The 24,963-nt window shown below is 41.3% G+C and overlaps 1 protein-coding gene across 2 annotated transcripts in view; it reads left to right on the top strand.

The window, feature by feature from the left end:
• Window positions 1-24,963, top strand: part of LOC146667769 (protein sidekick-1-like) — a 289,559-nt gene that overhangs the window by 159,549 nt on the left and 105,047 nt on the right. The window contains exon 6 of one of the 2 annotated variants that reach the window (XM_085409456.1): window positions 23,255-23,281. The exons of the other annotated variant lie outside the window; for it this stretch is intronic. Within the exon in view, the coding sequence (XP_085265582.1) occupies window positions 23,255-23,281 (27 nt within the window). The remainder of the gene's footprint in view (window positions 1-23,254; window positions 23,282-24,963) is intronic. 2 annotated transcript variants of the gene reach the window in all.

The raw sequence follows: 24,963 nt of genomic DNA, 5'->3' as shown, positions 1-24,963 counted from the left end.
AATGTTGTCTTTCTCTTCATAAATTCAGCAGAATAAATGAGGTACCTATTTTCTATTCTCCCCTTTCTTTCTTTGATTCAAGCATTGTGCTCAACAGACAAGAACGAGGGAGAAAAAGGACTGGTAGAGACAGAAAGACTTAATGAAGTGAGACGTGGGTGTAGACTGAGGATATGACCAACAACCTGTTCATGTCAGGACTGCTGTTGATGAAAGTGTGTGCCCTGCACTCACACACGTACACAGACACACACACACAGACACAAGAACAGGCATGAAAAGTTAAGATATTGTCACATTCGTAAAACCTTTCTGTCACATTCATGCTGTGGCACGACCAACACTCAAATTCTTTTTGCTAATCCGCAAAGCCTGCAAGGGCCGAGGAAAGTGTCAGACAACCAGCTGCATGCCCAACCTACTTGACAGATCCATTATCTGCATGTCCCTGACCACTGTCCTGTAAGTGTGGCCTAGACTGCTGAAAATAAAAAGCAGTAACTGTCATCCGTGGTCGAGCTGGAACAGCCACAATTGATAGCAGCTCAACAGCTTGGTGAGAGGTCAGACACTGTAATCACTGGAAGTACAGCCTGCCTCTAAAATAAACAGCTCCTGGAGCTTTTTATCGCCGCTGACAACATATGGTGTTAGAGACGACATTTTCAGTCAGTTATCGCCGTGGACTGAACTTGACAGATTGACAGAGGTTGAATTTCATAAAGGAGCGCGTGGCACGTCAATATCCATTCAGTACAGCACATTCTCATCTCTACAGTCACTCCAGGGAGGCGGGGTCAGGCTCTATTGAGTGGCTCTGCTTTATTATTTACAACGTACACACGCTTGATTCATTGTGTACTTGTGTATGTTTGCATTAGAGAGAACATGAACACTAATGGCCTCAGGGCATCTCTGTTAGAGGCAGGAGATCAGCGCTCCTACTTCAATTATTTGAGCTTCATGCATACCTGCAGTCATCACTACCTATCCCTTTCTGTTTAATACACACACACACACACACACACACACACACACACACACACACACACACACACACACACACACACACACACACACACACACACACACACACGCACGCTTACACATACATACACTTTAGGCTGTCAGTCAGAACAGCAGTCTATTTCCCTGTTGCCCAGAAGAGAGTACGCATGTCTCTGTGCTTCTGCTCATTTCATAGCAGCCGAGGTCTTTGTAGATTTGTACATCAGACCATTAGAGCAGCACAGCGTCCCCAAAGAGTGCACTCACCGTTGGGAGACTCACACACACACGCTCACATACACAGACATGACAACATGCACGTGCACAGGAACACTCGACATGCCTTGACGGCCCCTTTGCAGCGCAAAGAAACAGGAATGGCACCAGATTTTAGACATGGTGAGATTAAAAAATAAATAATAAAAAAAACAAACATTTGATCTCACATGTATGGATTTTGTAGATAGGATTTTGGGGAGCAAGGAGGGTATGCAGAGTTTATAAGAGAGAAGAAAAGTGCAGGATAACAAAGAAGGGGAAGGGCGCAGACACGTGCAGTACATGCTGATATAATTACTGTAGCGCTTTAAATGGTATCTCAGCTTTGGGCTCAATAGTTGATCAGCTGCCTTTATCTGCTCTATAAAAAAGGCAGTAATGTCACACTTGTTAATAATTGCTTAAATGCAAAAAATAGCGTAGAATATCACATGCATACAGAGTGCTTCACTTGAATAGAGTGCTCCAGTTATTCAGGGCTTCGCTTGAATAAAGTTGGGAGAGTTGCAAGACATAGATTAGAAAAAAAAAAATCAATGCAGTCGTCGAGACCAAGATGTCCTGACTTTTAGTCTCTTAAAGAAATTGATAGTATCTTTTCATTAGACCCAGTCTGGCTTGTAAATTCTCTTTCTAATTCTAAATCTGTCCACTCCAAAAGACCAGGCTTTGACTTATAAGTTGAAAGCCTGTGTCTCCAATTCCAAGCTGACACGACCTTGGTGCCATCACTCACTGCAAAGCTCAGACTTGACAAAGCATCCTGCAAAAGCACGTAAGTGAACCAATCTCTATGCATAGAATGTTTGGAGTCACCTTAAAAATGCCCCTCATACAGTACTACACCTCTGTAGTAGCAGTACTATAGTAGCAGAAGTTATTGCAGTGTCCAGACAAGTTTCCAGAATTATGATCTCTGCATCACAAAGAAGCTGGAAAGATTTGTTTGCAAATTTCCATTTTTTGCTTTGAAGCCTCAGAGTTCTGCACAGTTATGATTTGTGTTACTGATTCAGCTGAATAAAGAACAAGGATTCTCTCAGGTACTGTGTACTGTAATGTGGCTGAATAGAGCACGAATAGAGAAGAGCAACCTCCAAGACAGGGGACAAGACAAAGCCGTGATGTGAAGCAGATGGGAGCTTGGGTTGGTGTGTGTGTGTGTGTGTGTGAGAAATACCCCTTCACAGCCTTAATCATTCATTGTATGTGTGTATTATAGAGGGTGTATGAGTCTGAGTTTGATTACCTTGACTTGGTGATTGGAAGGAAAAAAATCTGAGTTTGATTACGTCTCCTGTTGAAGCCTCCTCTGGTGTCTGCCGTTTTACATCACTCCGTTTCTACCATTTATCCTCTTTTCTCCTTCCTCCATCAAACAGGGTTTGTCGCCCTGCAGCCCTGAGTCGTGACAGAGTGGCGTTTGTCAGAAGCTGAACAATAGACTCTGCTGACCTCAGGATAACCCAGAGAGAGAGAGACACACACACACACACACACACACACACACACACACACACACACACACACACACACACACACAGCTGCATATACAGTCAGAGTATCATTTGGGAAAGTAGAAAGAGAGGAGAAGAGGTGAGAGAAAAGTGAGGACTTTTAAAAGAGCATATGGCACATGACAGAAAAGTTACTGTCACTTTAAAAAAGCTTTTAAGAAATGAGGGTTTGAAGCATTTAATGCTTGTGTAAGTGTGTGTGCACAGTGACATTTGTGTTGTTATTTTTGTGTAGGGGGTGTGTCTTTGTGTCATTTGTTTCTTTCTGTAATCATGTTCCTTCTCATCCAGATGTTTCCTTTCCACATCACTGACTCTTAAACGAGAGCCTCCTGCAGGTCTTTCTGTGCACGTGTGCTACTGTACTGTTTCTGAGCAGCCGCGCATGTGTGTGTTTGCTCCAAGTACCATCCCGGTTGCTCTGTGGCGCGTCTAATTGGAGGCATTTTTGTGTCCCTGGAGTCCCCGAGTGTGTATTTGTGTTTTTGTAAGGTGAAGTGGTTTGTGTGTGTGCGCAAGTGCGTGTTTTAAGCGCGTCATAATGTCGCAGACCTGCTAGCCCTCATTTAAAATCTTAAGAGAAAGATCAGAGAATCCCCTCTGTCCCTGTGTGCTGTGAGGCTGCTGCAGCTCTCATCATGAGCTCAAGGTGTTTTGCATTTTGCTGCATCATGCCTTGATAGGCTTCAGGGAACGCCATGGAAACCACTCTAACCGGGGTGGCAGCGTAATGATCCGTGCCACAAGCTGCCTCTGCGCGCTTTCGACTGCAGCTTCTAGCGTCGGTTAGGGAATATATCCCAGGCGATTTTAGTCAAATGAGTGCAAGGCGAATACAGGCAGACTTGTGGGGGGTAGCGACTCTCTGTCAGACTGTTTGGCTGGTGACCTCTGAAAAATCAAAACGAAAGCCAAATTGGACTCTATTTAGCCACAACCCACCATCCTGTGATACAAGAACAGGTGTACGCAGTGAACAGTGACACCAATATGTGCTGTCTTCTTCTCCCACACAAATGACTGCTCTTAATTAATTACTGGCAGAAAATATGGCAATTTTGGAAGCAGCTGCTAGTATACTTTACTTAGCAACTAAATAAAAATGGCTCAAAGATTTCACAGGTTTTTTTTTCTTTCTTTTTTTCCCCTCCTGTTAGCCAACAGAAGACTTCCTGTATGGAGAATCTTTTTAGAGCGGATTATAATTGGCAACAGCAGCAGTTCTCAGATAAATGGGAAAATTTTAATTTGGTTTTGTATAAGATGGTGTTGTAATAATTATAGCAAGTTAAGTGCTGGAAGGCGGTGGCGTGTAGTGTGTGCGTGTGTGTTTAACCACAATCAGAGCCAACTTGTTGTGCCGGTTGATGATGCGTTTATTATCTTCAGATCACTCACTTATCAAATATATACACTAGTTTTTCAATCGCGGGTTTTAGAATGACAGTAGAAATGACACTTTCAGTGTTTTTTTGTGATTTGGTGCAGTTTCCTCTTCAGAGTGAGCCTCTGAGGCTTGGCTACACACTTAAGCGTTATCAGTTCACATGTAGTGAAGGCAGTGGGCCTCATTCACAAACAGTGTGCTTGCACAAATCTGTGATTTATCACTATTTTCACACCTGAATTTACTTTTATGCTACAAAACAAACTTAGAAGTCCCTCACATCAAAAATACAAACAAATAAAGAAGACCTGGCTGTCTTGGTTAATTTACTCACATCTTTAATCATTCATTAAAGAATGCTGGATATCATCACTTACAGTCTAATTTTTTGGCACTTTATCATCGATGCTGGACAACATGGATGTTTTTCAATCATTGGAGTGTTTCTCATTTTGGGCTCACAAGATGTTTCTTTTTCTTATTTTTCATATGGCTTCTAGATTTTTATATGATGTTTGATTTAAAACCATTTGTTTTCTTTCTCTCTCTTTTCTTTATTGAACCACAGTGAATGTCACAGGGGAAAGAGTATTCAGCACTCTGTGTTATTTCAGCCCAAGCCTCGCTTTTTTAACTGTGTCACTTCTGTGGAAAAAATTGGAACGCTGCACCTTTTGTTGCTTCCTCCTCATGTGCTGTTGTTTCAGTTTCTTCAGTCGGACTTTATTCTGTCTTTTTTACCTTAGCTCTACAGGCTTCTCTCTTGCAACATGTCTTATAACATCATGACTTTCTCCACTTTACCTCAAGCTGAACCTATTTCTTATATAGAGAAATGGAGGCTCGATGGTGTGCAGATAGTGAACAGATCGTATGCAGATAAGCTAAAATGTGCATTTTATAGTCTGAATCCAATGGTAATTGTAAATAGCCGCCAATGACTCTGGTGTCTATGATAGAAATTTGTGTATTTTCTTCTGACCAATAATGAAATCCCTTAGGCTTAAGTCAATAAAAACCACAAAACTGGTTTAAATATGTATTATAACAATGGTTATTTTTTCTTTTAGCTCTCTTTTTTCCCAAAAAGTATTGCTCTGTGCAGGAAAACTCTGGTGGTGGTGCTTGCTGTGTAGACTAGAAGAAGAAACAACATATTCATGTTCTGATTTTTGATACACAGCATCTAGTACCTTGTGTCCATGTCCTCGGTCTGGCTTTGTAGAAGCTTTCCAGGAGTCAGCCTTCATCAGGCACTGACTCTTATTTTGGTCTTATTATTTTGCCTTTGGTTTGAGGTAAACAGGTACAGCATGATGTCTGATTTGAAGGTTTTTTTTAATGGAGACAAAAGGGAGTACCACATGGGCTTCAGACCTTGCGTTCACACTTAAATGCCAAATAACTTTTTTCCCTCTTTGTGACCGTCTGTGATTGCACCCGAATATCAGACAGCATATTTAATGCGCTGGAGGAAATTTGTTTCAGTTGTAGTTGTAGAGTGAAATTGGTATAGAATTCATCAGTCACTCTACTTTTTATCAGAATCAGAATACTTTAATAATTCTTAAGGAAATTATGTAATTAAACAGTTACTAGAGTTAATATTTTGGTTGAGAGTGACATGATAGATTAATAGCTATACATTGATGAGCTAAAACATTATAATTAACCTTGCGAAAAATATAGAGTTTGATGTTAAAGTTAATCCAGAATGACTCCAGAAGGCAATCTTTGGGATTTGGCACACTTAGGTTGTGAGGATGAGTTCTTTTGGATGTTTCAAGATATCCCCAGTACCCTTAGATTACTATCAGCAGGTATTCATAACTCAACCGTGCCTCAATATGCACTGTTGTTTCTAGGTTGCTCTGACTGGTTTGTCTGTTATAGCAGTTTCACCCTCATCAAAAAGCACCATACTGTCCAGTGGCACTGAGATATTACCAGATAACCATCCTGAAGGTCACTTTACAGAATTATAGAACCATTTATTAGCATATAAACCTTGATGTAAGGGTACCACTATGCTGTACATATTATTCTTTGAACACTTTTATACAGATTTATTACCATGTCCCTGCTGGGTTAATTTGAAATCTCTAACCTTGTGTGAGGACGTATTAGGACTACAATGGTCTCGTTTGTATTGAAAGGTAATTTGATGTCTACAGATGTGTAACGTGCACATGCATAATCATACAAATAGGCACTAATACTCAGTGGTTTTGATAAAGAGGCTCGGATAATGAATTGTTGCTTTTTGGTGAATTCCTGCTTTGACAGTTTGTGTCTGGAATTATTATTTGAAACATTTCAGTTGCGAAGGGATCAGATTTCTCTCTCCTGATCCCCATCCCGTCTCTGTCTGGTTCCTCTGTTGTCCCTCTTATTTCTCTCTCTCTCTCAGTCCCTTCTCTTACTCTCTCTCCCTCACTCTCTCTCTACATAATGAGGCTTCTCTGTGCTTCTATAATTAAAACCCAAGTGTACAGACAGAGAGATGGAGTGATTGAAGGATGGACAGGAAACTGAGTCATAGACTGTGTCAGTACAACAAACAACTGTGCTCTACTTGTTCCACCTAGTTGTGGATTTAATTGCAAGCTTGTTTTACAGCATGATGGCACTGATTAGAATGGATGCCTGTGTATACAGCTTTGACGTAGCATTTTCCAGATGCACACCCACTCATACGGTCTTTAAACCCTCTTCCTAATAAAATAGTCAATAGACACAGAGGAAGGCAGCAGAAGTAAGTAGTGAGCGAGGTGTCCAGTGACTAAGCAAACAGACAAAAGGTCACAGACGCTGGATGTGAGAAGTTTTTAAGAATCAATGAACAAGCAGATACTGGAGGTAAAGAGGTCAACAAACAGGAGCGAGCAGAAGCTCTAAAACTTAAAGTGTGATGCCGGTTTCTGCCTACCATGTTTACTGCAAGACAGCACTTAGATTTACTGTAGGTGTGTTTGTCTTTAAGTGCCCAGTGCTTTAGCCAGAGTAGTCTAAGAAGGGGCCCAGTGGACCCAGTCGTGCCTTTTTAAAATAGTTTTATATATCTTCCAACATGGATTAAGAAGATGTTTAAGTGATTAAGATGTTGACATAATCATATAAAAAATAAATGACTGTGTTTTATGCTCTGCTAACATTAGCTCTTAGCAGATAGCTTTTGATTTTATTGGGGACAATTGGGTGCAGAAAGGTTGTCGTAATGCGATGAGTTATGATTTCAGGGGTTTGTTGTGACAGCGACTCACTTTGGCTTAGCCTGTGTGTGTGTTGGGGTTTTTGTTGTGTGTCTGTGTGTGTATCTTGGAGCAAGAATGAAGCAGACGGAACAATTTTCTTTGTTAAATTGTAGAACAAGTGCAGCAGTGTTAATAGAACAGGCAACATGAGGGAATGGAGGAATTATTGTTATTTTGGAGAAAATAGGTGGAAATGTAGCAGAGGTACTATTGAGTTTGACTAGCTGGACAAATACTGTGTGAGTGTACGGTCTCCCTCAAGGAAATTAAGTGAGCTGACGATCTCAGTCCAGATGCCGATACAGACACTCTGGCTTTGGTTATTGGCTGATTTCAAGTACAGTTCTGATGCCAGTATTCAATTAAGTTGCATTACTCACTGTAAGGAAGAGACTGGGAATCGTTATTCCGCCTGTAAGGAACAACAACATTGCCTTGAAAAAAATAACCGGCTATATAAAAATGTAAAAATGCATGCTGACATTTCCAGTTGTGCTCCTTTCCTCTGCTCTTTGTTTCACTGTGTGTGCCCTTCTGCGCACACACACACAGAGCAGAGCAGACAATAGACAGCTGAAGATAACATTACTCGAGCTGATCACACATTGTTACTGTAAGTTTTTGTCACCATGTGCAAACACTAACCAAACAAAATGAAAAAAGGAGAGAGACAGAGAGGGGAGAGGAGGGAGTTGACTGAGAAAAGCATCGTTGACGTCGCCATCTTTTGTTGTTAAATCATAATTAGGTTACAAACTACTGTAAATAAGCAAACATGGCGTGGCGAGTGTGAAATGCAAACTGCTGACTGCTCACTATGCCAAATCTATGAGCTCATCTTATGGAAGGGCCTAGCATCACATGACATACAGATGAAAACGCAGAATAATAGAACCGTATTGAATAGATCAGGCCCATATAGCAGTCCATTTAGATCCAGCTATTTATCCAGTATCAGAATCAGATTTGTGCACTGCTGCGCATGAGCACAGATACAGTGAAGTGAAAATAGAGTGACCCTCTTTCACTTTCAAGGTTTTACAGATCAGTTTATAAAACTACTCCTCTTTGCAAATTTTCTTCAGTTTATTGATGTTTATTTAGGAACAGGTCTCTTAAGGTCCCACCACAGCATATGAGTTAGGTGAGGTCTGGACTTTGACTGGACCATTGCAACACCTTGATGCTTTTCTTTTTCAGCCATTCTGCCTCACTGTCCTCACTGCCTCACTGACCCAATTTTGTCCAAGCTTTAGCTGTTGGACAGATGGCCTCACATTTGACTTTACAATACTTTGGTATACAGAGGAGTTCATGTCTCGTCTGTCCAAAGGACATTGTTCCAGAAGTCTTGTGGTTTGTTCAGATTAAACTTAATGAACTTAATCTGTGCTGCCATGTTCTTTTTAGAGAGGAGAGGCTTTCTCCTGGCAACACTTCCAAACAAGCCACACTCGTTCAGTCTTTTTCTAATTGTACTGTCATGAACTTTAACATTTAACACGCTAACTGAGGCCTGTAGAGTCTGAGATGTAGCTCTTGGATGTTTTCCAGTTTCTCTGAGCATTGCACGGTCTGAATTTGGAGTGAATTTGCTGAGAAAATTGGCAACAATCTTGAATGTTTTCCACAAACTCTTTTCACACTGTAGAATGATGGACTTGAAACTGTTTGGAAATGACCTTATAACCATTCCCAGGTTGATGGGCAGCAACAATTGCTTCTCTAAGATCACTGCTGATTTCTTTCCTCCTTGACATTCTATTAACACTCACTTGAATGCTCCATACATAGTACTGTTCTTTTTACAGCGACTGTACATGCAGATAAGCAGCATAATCTCTGTTGGTTTTTGTGATCCCGTCAGTCGCTGTGTGTGCATGAACATTTATTTTTTTAATAAGTGCTTTATTCGAGTTAAGGCCTCATGTTGAATGTGCACAGATGCAGACAGACATTGTAAAGTTTTCCCACAGTGTTCGGTAGTTGTGCTTTCTTTTTGATACTCATCACTGCGTGAAAAAGCGTGAGGCTCAATGACTCCAAACTGAGCGAACCAGCGGGATATACTGTTCACATGCCAGCTTGTATCAGCACATACTGACTATATTCAGGGTTTTCATAAACTGTTTTCACAGGATCCTGAATATAAATGAAATATTATTGTGAATCCAAACATGCTGATTGTCTCTGTGTGTCAGTGCTTCTTGCTGGGTGTAAAAGGTTATTGGAGTAGCATGCCAGTCAGCAGATGTTAATTTGAAAGAATAGATGTGGAAGAGAAAAAGAGACATTAAGTGGGGAAACAGAGCTGGTGAATGATGGGGTAGGCGGCAGAGGAAAGATTAGATTGGAGGGAGAGGAGAAAGATAAAAGATGGGTAAATGGAAGGAGAGATGATGAGGTGCTGAGGAAGGGAAATACGCTCAGTCGATTGAACGGGGCAAAGAGGTGAGTGTGTCGTATTCGTTGTTTGACTTGTGTTTCGTCTGTGTGTGTTTGTAGGTATGAGAAATATGGATAACATTTTCTGTCATGGCATTTATATTGTATGGAAGTTCAGAGAAAAAATGATTCATTTTGCTTGTGCCTTAGGTTATAAAGCAGATTCTTAAAAAAACTAAAGTGTTGGCTCCTGTTCACATGCTGAATCCCCAAGAAAAACACAAAACACTGGTGCTTATTGGTAGGAGAAAAGAGCAGATTATTATTAATGATTGTAACAAATAAGTACAATAAAAGTTTCATCTTTTTCATTTAAACGATCTGGTAAACACAGGTAAAGCCCAACAGGTCGAGCCTTCTGCTAGTAATCTCTCAGCCCTGTTGGCATGAACACAGAAATGGCTGTCTCCTAGCCAACAGCACATTTCTCCAACTAAACATGATCTTTAATTTGACAGCATAGAATAAAATATTGTTTGTAAAAGCCAGGCGGATTGCTACCTCTTGTAATTCCAGCTGTTTGCATCAGGATTTTTATATGAGCACCTTCATTAAGAGAGGCAATGTCCCGAATGGTTAGTTTTAAAGTTAACTTTAAATATAGTGACCAGCTTGAACTTAATTTGAACTTGCTTTGAGTGTCCTTCCATATGTCAAATGCTAGTTCTTGTTTCTAGTCTTTATTCCTGAGTTACTGTTGACGGTCTAACATATATTTGTTGGACCCTCTGCCCCGTGAAACTGCCACAATTGTAAATAATAATATAAAGTTTCAGGATTACAGTCATTTTTATACAAATGGTCACATTTGAATAACAAGCAGTTAACAAGTTGATTAAATAAAGGCTCTGTAGATGTGTTGAACTTTAAGTCAGCACCGTGAATTAATGCTGAAAGTCTGCATTTTAGTCACATATGTATTGGCTTATTTAAAATTCACTGTGATGTGTACAGAGGCAAAATTACAAAAGCTGTGTTTCTGTCTAAAAACATTTGAACCTGACAATATACTGAAGTTGAGTAGTTGTAGTGTTACTGTCTAGAACCATATTAGACAGTATTTGCTTTCATCAGTGAGTAACTTTAAGAGCGTACAGAGAAACAGCTTTGATGATTTGCCAGCTCGTTCTTTAGGTTTTTGGAAGCAGCTGTTGACCAAACAGATTAAATTACTTCATTTTTCTAGAGCTGGTGGTTGAGTCTGTATAATCATCATAGGATGGAGCTTAAGCTGACCTTAAATATTCTAAAGACATCGTGCAGCTTTGTCAGTGATGGACTCCATAGTGTTTTATGGTTATACAATGGACAAATTTGCATGTACGAATACCTAAAGTCACATCAATTACCTCATTTGTTCATTAGCTACCATGTGTTCAGCTGACACCGTGATCTGAATGTGCGGGCGGTGCTTTTTAAGTGTCGTCTGCATTCGTTAAATCCTCACTGAGGTACCGCCACCCTTCACATCTGTTTAGTAATTCACACACCACGAGTGTGCGTGCCTGCGAAAATTGTAGACTTAACAGTGTTTTTATCTGGGTTTCTGAGCGAGCAGGGTACTTGCAAAGAATTAGTGAACGAAGGAGAGATAAAGAGAAGTGAGATGAGACTGAACAGAGAAGACACGTGGACAGAAAAGGATTGTGTACCAGAGAGAGAAAGGCGCGCAACGAGCAAGTGCAAAACTAGCAAAGCTTTGAGGACGATACAGATGGATAGGAAGGAAGAAAGAGAGGCAGAGTGTAAAAGTTGAAGATTGAGAGGGGATGCTGAAAACAGGAATAGATCAACAGGGCCTTTAATCCAAAAATAGTTTCCGCCCTTCCCCTCCTTCCTCCTCATCCCGACTTACCTCCCCGCCACTCCCTCCTCCCCTGTCTGCTTGTTTGGAGTGATTGAAGAAAAGGGGAGATGTGTGCAGCCTTCACATGTACTACACACATACACAGTCACAGACAGCAGTGTGTGCATGCGGACATATTGTGGTGCAGAGACAGACGGATGATGTCCATTACCAGGCCGAGCTGTCCGGAGCCAGGCGGAACAGCTGCAGCCAGATCGCACTGATCTATCACTGTTCTAATGAAGCTGTTATAGCCAGGCCAACCAATCAATCTCTGAGCCACTTAATCAATTAAACCATTAATCAGACATAGACCCTAACTGTTCTTGGCCCTTTGAGGGATAGTTTTATATATATTCCAAGACATGACGACAGAGGCACACAATCCTGTGCTTATACACGCAGGCACAGAGTCGGTCTCCTATAAAAATAAGCTCCACTTTTCTTTGTTGCTGCAAGAGGTCGACAAGCAGAACAGTTTGGTTTTCACCACCACCACTTCCCCTGCCGGTGGCGGACTCCCTCAGGTGTCGGTGTGTTGGTGGTTCTTTGTGTCTGGGGGTGGGCGTCCGGGTACACACCGGCTCACTCCTTGGCGGCCGCTTGTCGGGGCCTGGGGCCTGGGGCTCGCTCGGGCCCCCTTTGGAGGTGGGGTGCCCCCGGCCTCTCGGCCTGGGGCTCGGTCACTCAGGCACAGCTGGGGTCCGGCGGAGCTCACGGGCGCGTCACTGCAACTCCCCCTGACTTCTGCTCCGCGGCTGCTGGGCGAGCCCTCATCTGGGACTCTCCTCAGCTCTTACTGGAACAGTGGCGCGGCTGCCCCTCTGTTGGTCTTCCATGGTCTCTTGTGTTCTGGGGGCCTCTGGATGTCTGGAGTTTAGATCTCCTCCATACCCGCTTCACACCCTGGAGGACGGGGCTGTGGCCCCCCCACACTCCCTAGCAGATCATTACATGGAGAAACCTTTGGAATGCAAGCATGCTGATCCACACAGGTATGCACACATGGGTATTCACAGACGCGGACTAAAGCTTTCTTGGCTTTAAGACATGCATGCGCTCAAAGCACACTGTGCGCTGTCTATCTTGCGTGCTGCACAATATCATTTATTATTTAGTAAATATTGATATCTATGACTAGCTAGTTTATTGTGATGGTGCTTTGTTTTCTCTATTATTATGTTGCTCTTTGTTGTTTGCTGTCTCCTCTGTTTGTTTTTTTTGTTTGTTTTTTTTTTTTTTTCTCCATACAGGTGACCCAGGAGTTCTTTTTTTTTTTTTTCTCTCTCTCTTCCCCCCCCTTCTCACCGTCTCTTCTCCCCTTTGGTTTTCTTTCTTTCTCTCCCCCTCTTTCTCTCATTCATTCCCCCTGTCCTATTTATTAAAAAAAAAAAAAAAAAAAAGAACAGTTTAATGTGTCTTCGTTTGCATTTTCATAAGAGGTACAGCTGAATGAGGTGCAGTGTACACTTAGGAAAGCAGGTAACATTTGCAGGTGAGACACTCAGTGATAATTATTGTATCACTTCTGTTTCTTGTGCTTGAAGATTTAATTGGTATGAAAAAAATAGCTTCATAAATGCATTTGCTCTTTTTTCTGGCTGAATCACTCAAAAATGACTGTTTGGAGGTTTTGAAGAAAAAAAAAAGATGTTTTTAATGGTAACCTTGGGCTCTGGAGAACATTAATCGACATTTTGTAGTATTTTCTGGCATTTTACAAACTAATAGCCAGAACACACATTACTGATGATGTTTGTTTTAATCTCATATCATCTAAATTTAATGACTCCCCACAGCTGTCTTTCACTTTTTCATGTGGATTGCAGTAGAAAATTGCAAGCAAACTTGAGAATTTATGATCTGCTACTCAGGGGCCTGCATAATGTGACTGCTATAACTATTGCTCAGTAAGTTGCCTTCACTATTATTCAGTTGTCCAAAGTATGATTGGTAGTAACCGTCTTTATCTTTCAGTAATCCTGATTGTTATCCTGAAATTATTTTCAGGGAGACACTGTAAATTGCTGCCGTTATGAAAAACTTTTTCACCATTTCAATACAGACATTGAGCTTCTTAGCTTCTTTAGCAATTTATTTCCCCCTCATCAGACAGCACCCAATAATTCAGATCTCTTGGGGCAGATACAGTATCTAGATACAGGATAACATATCTAACCCAACTTTTCCTGTTTCGTGTATTGGACACTGTTTTTTTAGATGGTATGGTCTAACAAAACAATGTTAGCAAACAACAAAATTTTGACCTACATTTTTTTCTTCTTTTGTTGGTGAGTGCCACCACCCAAAGGAGGTGTTATTTATGTTTATTATGATATCTCTGCTTGCTTCTCTTTCCTCTCACTCCCTTCTCTGCCCTCCCTGACCCTGGTCCTGCCTGAGGTTTCTTTGTGTTTAGAGGGAGTTTTTCTTCCCGCTGTCGCCAAGTGCTTGCTCATCATGGGTTGTGTGGTTGTTGGGGTTTCTTTCTAATACCGCAGGGTCTTACAGTATAAAGTGCCTTGAACCAACTGTTGTTGCGAATTCATGTTATGTAAATAACATTGAATTAAATAATATCCCCTTATAAAGCCAATGGTTGCTCCAGGGGACATTTCAGTCTCTGGTTGCTTACCTAACTCCGAATATATTTGTATTTAACAACTCCCTATATGCAGATTAGTGGTACCCTTCCGTTGTTGTTTTGTTTTTTTAATTTAAACTAACCCATGATGCCAATAATTATTTAGCCTGTCATCCCTTAAATTTCATTGGCTTTTAGGGTCTCTGGTCACCACATCACTGCTAGTCACCTCCTTGAGGCTTAAAAGTAATTTTGGGGGGTTAAAGTAATTTTATTGACTTAAATTAATCAATCTTTATTTTTCTGAAACAGACTGATTGCATTGGACTAATCTATGAGCACAATTAAGACTGGCAAACCCTACAGGCCAGCCTAATATGTCTAATATATAAAATCCACCCCAGAAAGCTGTCGGTACCAAAAACCTCATCCTTTGCTTATTAATTCTGCATATTCATATTCAGATATTAATGTATGTACCTGTGGTGCTGTGTGAATTCTGATATCTGATGGGATTGTGGTTATTTGATTCATGCCTTTGAACTAAATTGGATGAAACAGTGTCACTGTAAGGACTCTACGTGAATGGAATACAAGTTAAAAAAAACTATTAAAGACGTATTCAGACTTTGCCAGTAAGGTACTTCATGCTGAATGGCTCTAATGAAGGTGTGCTGTGTATCAGGCTGTATGCTATAGGCTTATGGGCATGTCCTTTGATGACTTGGATGTCTGGTGAATCATACAATGCTAACAATAAAGTGTATTTGGCCTAAGCACTAACAGGTCAGGAAACCAGCAGTGAAGGAGCCCTTACACCCTGTTGGTGCTCTATAACAACTGTCACTGGGCATCTCTCACAGTATGTAGGTACAACTGTTTTGACTACGAACAAGTGATTTTCATTTTTGACTTTAACACCTTTGGGACAATCCAAATTGGGACTTGTATAGTTTCATTCTGCTGCAAGTGTTTTAGCTTTAAGGGAGTACCCAAGGAAATGCCAGTACATGTTCCCCTCCGCCGATCTGTCCTCTTTTCCTCAAGGCCACGTCCCCTCACTCACTGGAGTAGTGAATGGTGAGCTGGAATAGTATCCTCTTGCATATGAACCTTATTTACTTATGCCAAGGGCCTCTTACTCACAGTTCCTCAACTCTGTGTGACAGAAGGGCAATGGGAGAAGGGTGGCTAAAGACGAAGATGGGGTGACAATGAAGCAGTGTGAGATAGCAGGTCGCCCTGCAGCTTTCTGGATGAAGAAAAGAAGGAGGAAACAACCTGATTTAGTAGCAAGGCATTTCTTGTTTGTCTCTCCTGTGATCCGTTCTCCATCTCGCCCTAGGGTGGTTGGCACAGGACAGGAGAACACAAAGCTGTGCCATATTACAGCAACAACTTTTCACGTCAACTTTTGCCCTATCCGACCACTCGCCTTTCATCTCTCACTTGTCTTTTAATATTCTTCCTTTTCTCTCACGGGATCAGAGGCTCCTTGTTTTATTCTCTTTCTCCTGTCAGAGGAGAAAACTTGCAGAAGCAAGCACTCCTCTATGAATCTGTTTGTTATGCTGTCATTAAGCTCACAATATGAAGCCACATCTATCTCCCCTTTTCATTATATGCTACATGTTTTGTTTTCTGTTTTACATTTTTCTTGTTATCACTTTATTTTTCTGGTTGGATGTTTGTTTTATCAGTTTCATTGGCACATTTTCATTCATTTCCGCGCCTTTTGAGGCGATAAGAGGTAATGTTTAACGAGGGTTTGGGCACGAAGAAACCTGAAAAGTCTAATGTAATGGGAACAGCGAGGAGTGGAAATTAATTTGTCATTAAATGAAAAAAGTGGTTGTACAGACGGATAAGCAAACCCTTCTTTTCCTTTCAGACTGTCGGCAAAGTGAATGTCAAAACCTTGTGACATTTGGGAGTCCACGCAAGGGTGATTGACACCAACTTTTACCTGAACGTGTATGAGAGACTGGGCTGTGTGTGTGGGTGTGTGTTCGTGCATGATTGACATGGTAAATTGGAAAGGTCAACTGGTGCTGGTGTTTGGTACAGACAGGCAGACAGCAGGAAGATGTAACCTTGCCAGAGTCCACATTTATAGAGGGAAGGAGAATCGGATCCAGTGACAGGATTTTGCTCAAATAAAGAGAGTAAAGGTTGTATGAAAACCAAACTTTGTTATGTAAACCTGCTCACGGCTGTTTACATGCTGTGTATCAATGATAGGTCTCCACAAATTCTTCTTAGATTTTCAGAGACAGACGCACAACTCGGTATAAGAAAAGAAAGCATATTTTAACATCTGGGTCCATCAGGAATTGCCCTGAGGTCTGAGGTCAACGCTCCAGCAAGCTTATTATTTTACATGCTTGTGCGCACACGTGTTTGTGTGTCGAGACGGGTCCCTGTGCTTCTCCCTGTAAATGTATCAGTATTGGAAGTTGGAGCGTTGCATTTGTATCGCTGCTGATATGAATTTCAAATAGGTGTGTGTTTGTGGCTGTGCACGTATGTGTGTTAGCACGTGTGTGTTTCGGAGCAGGAAGAAGGAACAGAGAGAAAAGGGAGTGAGATTGACAGGGTAAATTGGAATGGTAAGGGTTTTTGAGGTTGAACTTTGGGTTTTTAAGCAGCCAAGGGAGGGAAAGAAAAGACCCAAACGCGCTGCTAAAAAAGTATTCTTTTGCTTGGGGAAATGTGACAGTGGATGTCGATGTGGGTGGATGCGGGGGGAACAAAGCGAAGCTGAGCCGGGGAATAGATTGTCACCGAGGGGCAAGGGTTGTCTTGTTGTATGTAGATGGAGGGAAAGAAGAAAGGCCCACTGGGGCATTTTATGTGATAAAGGGTTATGAGAGGTTGGGGTGAGTCATGGAGGGTTTCGGGGTGTTGCAGCAAATAGGTGACCCTGAGCTTGGGACTGAAGGTTCAGTACCAGCACACCAGGTCATCCAGAAAGCTAAAACAGTCACACATTACGCACATACCAAGCACACAGGATTGTTGTACTGAATAGCAGGCACAGGAAGCAGATACTGTAATTATTACCTCTTGTACACAAACCCATACTGTAGACACCCTCATGTGCAGCGACATCCATGTGCACAATTTGCTACCACTCACAGAGGACACGGTGACCTCCGCTTGTTTATGGGTCCTTCAGGCAGGCGAATACACAACAGTGAATTAATGAATACAAATCCTCCCCAAGGTCGAGGCGTACTTAGGCACAAACTAATATTTTCACATGACCTCAAACTGTTTTAATAAGATTAATATCAACCATGATGCTGATGTTGGATATAAAGGCAGAAAATGACAGGAGCCACCTGTGCTACAGTAATTATCTCAGTAGTGCAATGCACATCGATTAAGACAATGAATGATCCAAGGCATTTCACAGGGTTCTGAAACACAAAGAGAGATTGGGAAAGCAGCGGGGGGAAAAAAAGTGCTATGAACGTCAGATGCTTTGTTGTGTCGTGAACACACGCACACACACAAACACAGTCTTTTGGTCTTCCTCTCCGTCTGTTGTCCCCTGATGTCCTCATTGTTTCTGTGTTCCTGTTGGAAACTGAAGATGACTCAGAATGACACATCATTTGAATTCACATGCAGGAGTGTGTGCCCTCAGACCAAATCCTGCATGTTCCTGTTTGTCTGTGTGTCTGTTTGCATTTGTGTGTGTGTTCCATGTTTGTGCAAGCCCGCATGTGTGTGCTGTCACCCCGTTAGACTCTCCAAAATAATAGATTTAGTAATACTGCTACTTGACAGCACAAACTGTTCTCCACTTAAAAAGCCATGTTTGAGTGTGTTAGGAATAGTGTAGAACATTTTGTCCTTTACTTTCTGTTTTAAAAGGACTGCCGTTCAATACAAATCTCAAGAAACAATTCTTGAGATTTGTATTGAAAACATGATATATGCTCTGTGTGCAATTTAAATCGTACACCTTGCAATTTGTCTAAAACAGCACTACTAAACCATGTCCTCACAAACGTTCAGCTTTGTTTAAAACTGCTTATAGGTGAACTCAGTTCTGTTGGTATTATGGCATATGTAGTTTATAGATAAATCCATTTCAAAGCAGCCATTTTGACACTGTATACTAGTTAAATACAGGCGTTACTAATCACATTAATGAAGCTGAGTTCTGTTTAGACAGAGAGCCTTCATTAACTGAGACATGCCTGCAGATGTCCTACTACAGAGAGAGGTGATTGCTCACACAGCCTGTAGCTAATGCCTCGCTCACACTAGAGTAAAAACAGGATAGCAGCTTCCTTGTGAGTAGGAAAAATTATTGTTTCCTCAGTGATTGCACTGAAATTTTAATCATGCACCACCCTCAACCGCCTGTCTGGACTTAACATGAATATCTGTGTATGTAGACAGCAACCGACTTGCAACACGTGTCACTGGATTCGTGATTTTTGCAGTTTGCATGTATTTGCCAACGTGACACGATTTAGTCACAAACTAATTGCAAAATGACTCCTTCTTATTGTTGTTTTATTGCTGTCTCGATGCGCCAATTTTTCTTTTAAGTCAGTTATTGACTGTAAGTGGTCACAGACCTGGTCTCTGCTTTTCAAGCAGCCATTTCAAAGACAACAAGCTTGCAAGTTCAATTTACACTGTTGCAATAATTTTGGTTGTGCTGTGGTCTCTGACCATCATTTCCCCTAATGTGACTGTACCATAACTTCCCAAAGATAGACCAGATTTGCAGATATGTGGCAAATAGCACTACTTTGATTTATCATTAGCTTGTTCTTAAAAAAAATTATCATCCTAGCAAGTTACTGTATTTTTTGCATATACTAGCAGTGGATACAAGCGGGTTAAGCTTTATTTTTTCTACATAGTTAAGCCTGTTGCACAGGTGATGTGATAAAAGACACTTAATGGCTTTTACTCGTGAAGGTTTAGACTGCACAGTAAAGTGCTAGTACTAAAAATGTCATCTGCACTGATCAGAGCTGTGCACTAAGAAGAAAGTTCAACATCTCAAGGATATCTTTTCATTATCTGGCATCACTCACCGGCACACTGGCAATCAGGCTAAGCGCTGAGACAAACATAGTTATCAACTCGATAAGTAAACCCATGGTTTATCAATCTGGCTACAAACACGTTCACGTAAAAGAGGTAGCGTTAATCTTCTGACTACCCACAAACATGAATTAGTCTACTGGCAGCAGTGCGTCTGATTTTACAAAGGAAGATAAAACTATAATAATAGAAAAAATATAAAGAGATTACACGCATACTGAAACCAACTCAGCTGCTGCCAACAAAGCAGTGACGTGGGGAAAATTGGGAAAAAAAATACAGACTGCATACGTTAACAGAGTATCTGTGCTGCAGTGTTGGGTAAGTTACTTTAAATTACTAGTTACTTCTATCAAAAGTACCGTAATTGTCGGGCTATAAGCCGCTACTTTTTGCACAAGCTTTGAACCCTGCGGCTTTTAGTCAGGTGCGGCTTTTCTATGGATTGTCCATGATTTTTGTCATATCGTAAGACGATTTGTTTTGTTTGTTCCGCTGTTGTACGGCACTACGTTGCCTGGCGGAAGGATCGGGGTTCAAGAGTGGTATGTTAGTCACATGTCCGTCCGCCAGGCAACGTAGTGCCGTACGAAGTAGCGCGAAAAACAAACTTCAAAGTAGCGGTACGCGTTCAGCGGGAGGCGTGGATGATGAGCGGCGATAAACTTGCGAAAAGCAAGTTATGCCCAACTCCACCGGTGGATTCTGACAGCGTGGAAAAGTGTGAAAACATCCACGATCACCAACGGATTTCTAAGGGCTGGACTGCTGCATGATGGTGAGGAGGACACCGCCACGGCCCTTCTGAGGGTGTTCGACTCTGACACTGACAATGAGGATTTCTTTGGTTTTGAAAGTGACAACGAAGGAGAGAAGCGGAGAGTGGATGACGAAGCCATCCTGAGCCTGTTCGTTTCCGACACTGGAGAAGAGGACTTTGGTGGTTTTAGTGCGCAGGAAGAAGAGAAAGATGGTGGTGAATGACTGACTTTTCTTCTTGTTAAAGCTGTGTCACTGCACCTGAGCCTAAAAGGTAGTCCGAATCTATTTTTCTGGTGTGCTGTAGGCTACTGTTATGTACTACATGTGCAAATATGTACCCATAACTTGTTTTTCAAAATATTAATAAAAGTGATGTCTCCAAACAGCCATCTCTTTCCTGACAATTCCCTTTGTGCATATTCTCTTACATATGATAAGTCAACATTGAAACACCTGCGGCTTTTAGTCAGGTGCGGCTAATGTATGTACAAAACAGGATTTTCCCCTGATTTTAGCTTGTGCGGCTAATATTTAGGTGCGCTTTGTAGTCCGGGAAATACGGTAACTCAGTTACTTCAAGTTACTCGTTATTTTCAAAGTAAACCTTGGTTTTACTCAGACTTCTCTTGTTAATGTGTTGCTTCCGTAACTGGATACCCAGCAAGATTGCCAGTCTTCTAGCTTGCTTACTTGCCACAAGTGCACTGTGCCACCTACCAATAGAAAGGAAAAAATAATGTGCACATTTCCACGAGAGAAATCCCACGCCTGGACCGTCATTGACTGCTGCCATGATTCTAGCCTACGTCACAGCGTCATGTGCGCTTTTTACATCCAACACAAAAACTGCAGTCGTGGTGCTTTCGATTGTACTCAGAACTCGGAAATTCTGCCTTTCGAATAGGAAGATGTAGGTAACACCAGACTGCAGATGAGCTGCATACAGGGCTGGACTGGGACAAAAAATCGGACCGGGCATTTTGACTGACCGGCCCACCATTATAGGAACAATCATAAAGCCTTTGAATGAAAACAAACACTGTTGTGACAGTGATGTACACTGTTCTGATGGTATAAATGCATCAATCTATTAGTCGTTTGTTGTAAGATTCAGATAATAATTTTTTAAAAGCTAGACATTTTAAATGAGAATAAGAAAGAAAAGTATTTCCTTGTGCCCCCCTCTCCCTGTTAATGCCCTACCTGGCCCCCTGGCAACACTTTGCTAGACCCGCCTCTGCACAGTTACCAGCTGTCAGCTACGTAGAAAAAGGATCCTGGTGTTATTTGTCTCTCAGAAACAGTTCATAACTTCCCTTCAACTCACTCATGTGACCTAAAAGGTAAACCTGTTTCTCCATCACCTGTTCAGCTCTGATGATCCAGTAAGGACGTCTCCTGGTTTCATCTTCATGTTTAGGTTGCTGCTGTTGTGCTCTTTAGAAGACGCTACTTTTTAAAATGCAGTGTATAGCATTTAGCTGCATTATCATTAAATGAAGTAAAGTACGCCCACAGTTTTGAACAGTCAGCTGTGACCGCAGAGCACAAAATGCAAACACAGCAACATCACATGTGATCAGTTTATACGAGCAATTCTAGCCTTGAGTATCCAGCCCTCCTTAGTCCTCTGTGGCCCTTCGCCTGATTTCATGTCACAAAGCAGACGGGTATAGGATGAAGGAAATTCAACACAGGCACAGTGTCAGCTGGCTCGACAAAACACTGGGTTACTTCACATAGTCCCTGGTTCTTTGATAGCAGAGATGAGTGTTTGACTATGGGAATCGCCTTGGTGTGGCCAACTACGAGCCGTCTCAGGAAACGCGAGCGAAGCATCTCACTCTGAACCAGGGATTAAAACTCGAAACATAACCTAGTCCCAACCAGGTTATCTGTTGAGCATAAGTTACCATGGTGATTTAGCTGGTGAAAAGAGAGCCGCTCGACACAGCTCACAGGTGTTTCCAGTGTTGCAGACAAAGCACGCCTCCTCTCCAATACTGAACACAGCTGTCACAAGAGGTGGAGAGTGTCATCACAACAAGCATCAGTCTTAAAAGATATTGTGCCACTAAAAAAGGCCCAAAAAGAAGCAAATTTGTCTTATGGATGCATTTCAGTTCATAGGAACAAGTTTTGACATTTAATACCTGGCGATAGCCGACCACCGATTTATCTTATTTCCACAAGAAATGCTGAAAACTTTTGAACAGCTTATCCTTCTAAAGTTTTTCCCTCAGTTTGTTTTAGGAAGCGTTTTTTCACCCTCATGAGCTGCTTGCTCACTCTTTGTCACTTGTGCTATAGACTGTGTGTGTGTGTGTGTGTGTGCTCACCCTACGCACAGGCTGAGCGAACTTTGCATCAGAATCTAAATTAAGCCTCTGACATACATTTTTCACTGCGCGCACACACACACACACACACACACACACACACACACACACACACACACACACACACACACAGTATTGTAAAGTTGAGTGAGTGGCTGAGCGGCTGAATAGAAGCGTGAAGGGGTAGTGTATTGATAGATGAATAGTGAATGTAGATTTTCTGCCAGTAGAATGTCAATTCCATCATTTTCTCACAGCTTACACTCCTGCTACATCCAGACTTATGACAAATAGAGGGAGAAAGGCAGAAGGCGAAAGATAGAGGGGGAGAAGAAAAGACTGAGAGACACAAAATTTGGTAGCTGGCAGTTGATGGATGGGCTGCAAACAGCTTGTCTTCCTCTGGACTCCATGATAACATAGCCTTCCCTTTCTTGCTGTCTGTTTCTCCTCGTCATCCATTTCTCTGTTTCTTGCCTTTTGTGTGTATGGTTTTTCCTCCTTTGTGTGTTTTTTCTCCTCCCTCATCTTGAGCCTCTTTATCCAGTATGCCTCCAAATCGCTGAGACTCTGCTGACTTGTGAAAGCTTGAATTTTCTTTTGCTTCTTTTAATGTGTATTTGGTGAATTGCTTTTTTTTTTGCTGCACCCCAAGTAAATACTTGAAATCTAAATTATATGTCTCCCATTTCTCTTACTTCCTATCCCTCTTTTTCTCCAACTTCTTTTCATCTCATTCTCTGTGGCTGACGGACAGTTGGCAAGAAAAACCGCGGGTCAACAGGTAAAGAAGCCATTTGCATTTGCATTATCTTCCTTGCTCTGTCTGTCTAAACAGAGACAAATGTTGCCTTGATCCTTTCCTCTCTCCAGAAGTTGAGAGCTAAGAGCTGCTCACTGAAGCCACACTGGTTGAAGTGAACAAACTGTAAGGGATGTTTCCCCACTAAAATCTCACTGTTTTCTGCTTCATGGCTACAAAACTTAGAACTCAACATCTTTTAATTTCAAGGTCATCAACTCAGTTAATTTTAATAGAGATTGTCCATTCTGTCTGCTACCAACACTAAAAAAATGTTGCAATTCTGTGATGACATACGCAACAATCAAGTTAAGATATGCACTATCACCGGGCTAGCATTAGCTTTCTAACAGTTAAATGGACGTGGGAATCTAAAAAGATCCTTTGCAATTCTTTGGAAGCTGAAAGGAGCAGCATATATCGGCCTTGAGAGGAGACTCTCCACTGTGGCTCGAAAAGACCACACATTCATTGGCTAATTACTTTATGAATAACAGTTTGTTAGCCAGTAAGCTATTGTTTCATATTTTGATGCGTAGCATGACCAAGATTTTCAAAACAGACTTATTGTTCCTTTTTGATTCTATGTGACCCCAAACTAGTGAGACCTCTTCAGCAGAAAAATGTTTACAGAGGTCAAGTCAGAAAGCCGTTTTCTCATAGACTTCTACAGCACTGTGTGTTTTTGCAACCATAGCTATCGCCATCTGGTGGCCTTCACATAAAATGCAGATTTTATGTGAAGGGCACTTATGGATCGACTTCATTTTTCCAACCCTGAATCTATGTGCGTGTTTTATGGGCTATTCAGAGATGCTGAAGACAAATGACTCCCCTCACAGGTCAAGAAAAAATGATACGTAGAAAATAATAACTAGCGCAGCTGCCTGTATAGCACTGCTCCAATTTAATAAGAAACGCAGGGTGGGGTATAGAAGTAATTTGTGCCTTTATCCTGAAATATACTTTTTCAGGTTTCAGGAAATAATATTTTTCTCTTAAATTAGAGCTGGTGAAATCAACTTTGTTTAATGTGGTAAAATGTTAGTAATAGCTAAATTTATATAAATGCTTGAATATTCAACAACATATAATGTTAACATTTTAAATAAAATCTGCCACCACCATGTTAGTTAGAGCCAAGTTTTAATCAAGTAGCTTATGTTTAAGTACGATAGTTTTCTTTTATTTTGATATAAAACTGATTCTTCTTCAATAAGAAGTCCAGAAAATCATAAAAAAAAAAAGTAAATCATAAATGAACTAAAACCCAGTTCTCTCAGGCTCTGTTAGTAAAACATTTACATTTAGCAGAGGCCTATAAAGTCTGCCTGTAACAGGGTGCCTGCTCTGATTTTCAGTTGGATGTAATGCCATTTTGTTGTTTTTAAACAAACCCAACATATGGCTCGTTATCCTTAATGTTTCCACTGCAGAAATAAGATGTGCGGTTTTTAAAACAATCTTCATTTGGACTTATTCTTCCAAAATTCGTGGCAAAAATTAGGAGAAACACCCGTTAGCCTCTAGTAACGCGTTATCTATCTTATTTATCCACCCCACCACTATCTTTAGTGCCACTCTCAAATACATAACAAGGCTGAAGAAGGACTACAACTTTAGCTTCACTACATTTGTAATTGAATCACTTCTGCCAATTTGCT

Source organism: Rhamphochromis longiceps, linkage group LG6, assembly GCF_057381845.1.
Source record: "Rhamphochromis longiceps isolate RC_006_pf linkage group LG6, R_longiceps_female_GT1.1, whole genome shotgun sequence".
Classification (NCBI taxonomy): Eukaryota; Metazoa; Chordata; class Actinopteri; order Cichliformes; family Cichlidae; genus Rhamphochromis; species Rhamphochromis longiceps.
This window is presented reverse-complemented; position numbering and strand designations above follow the sequence as displayed.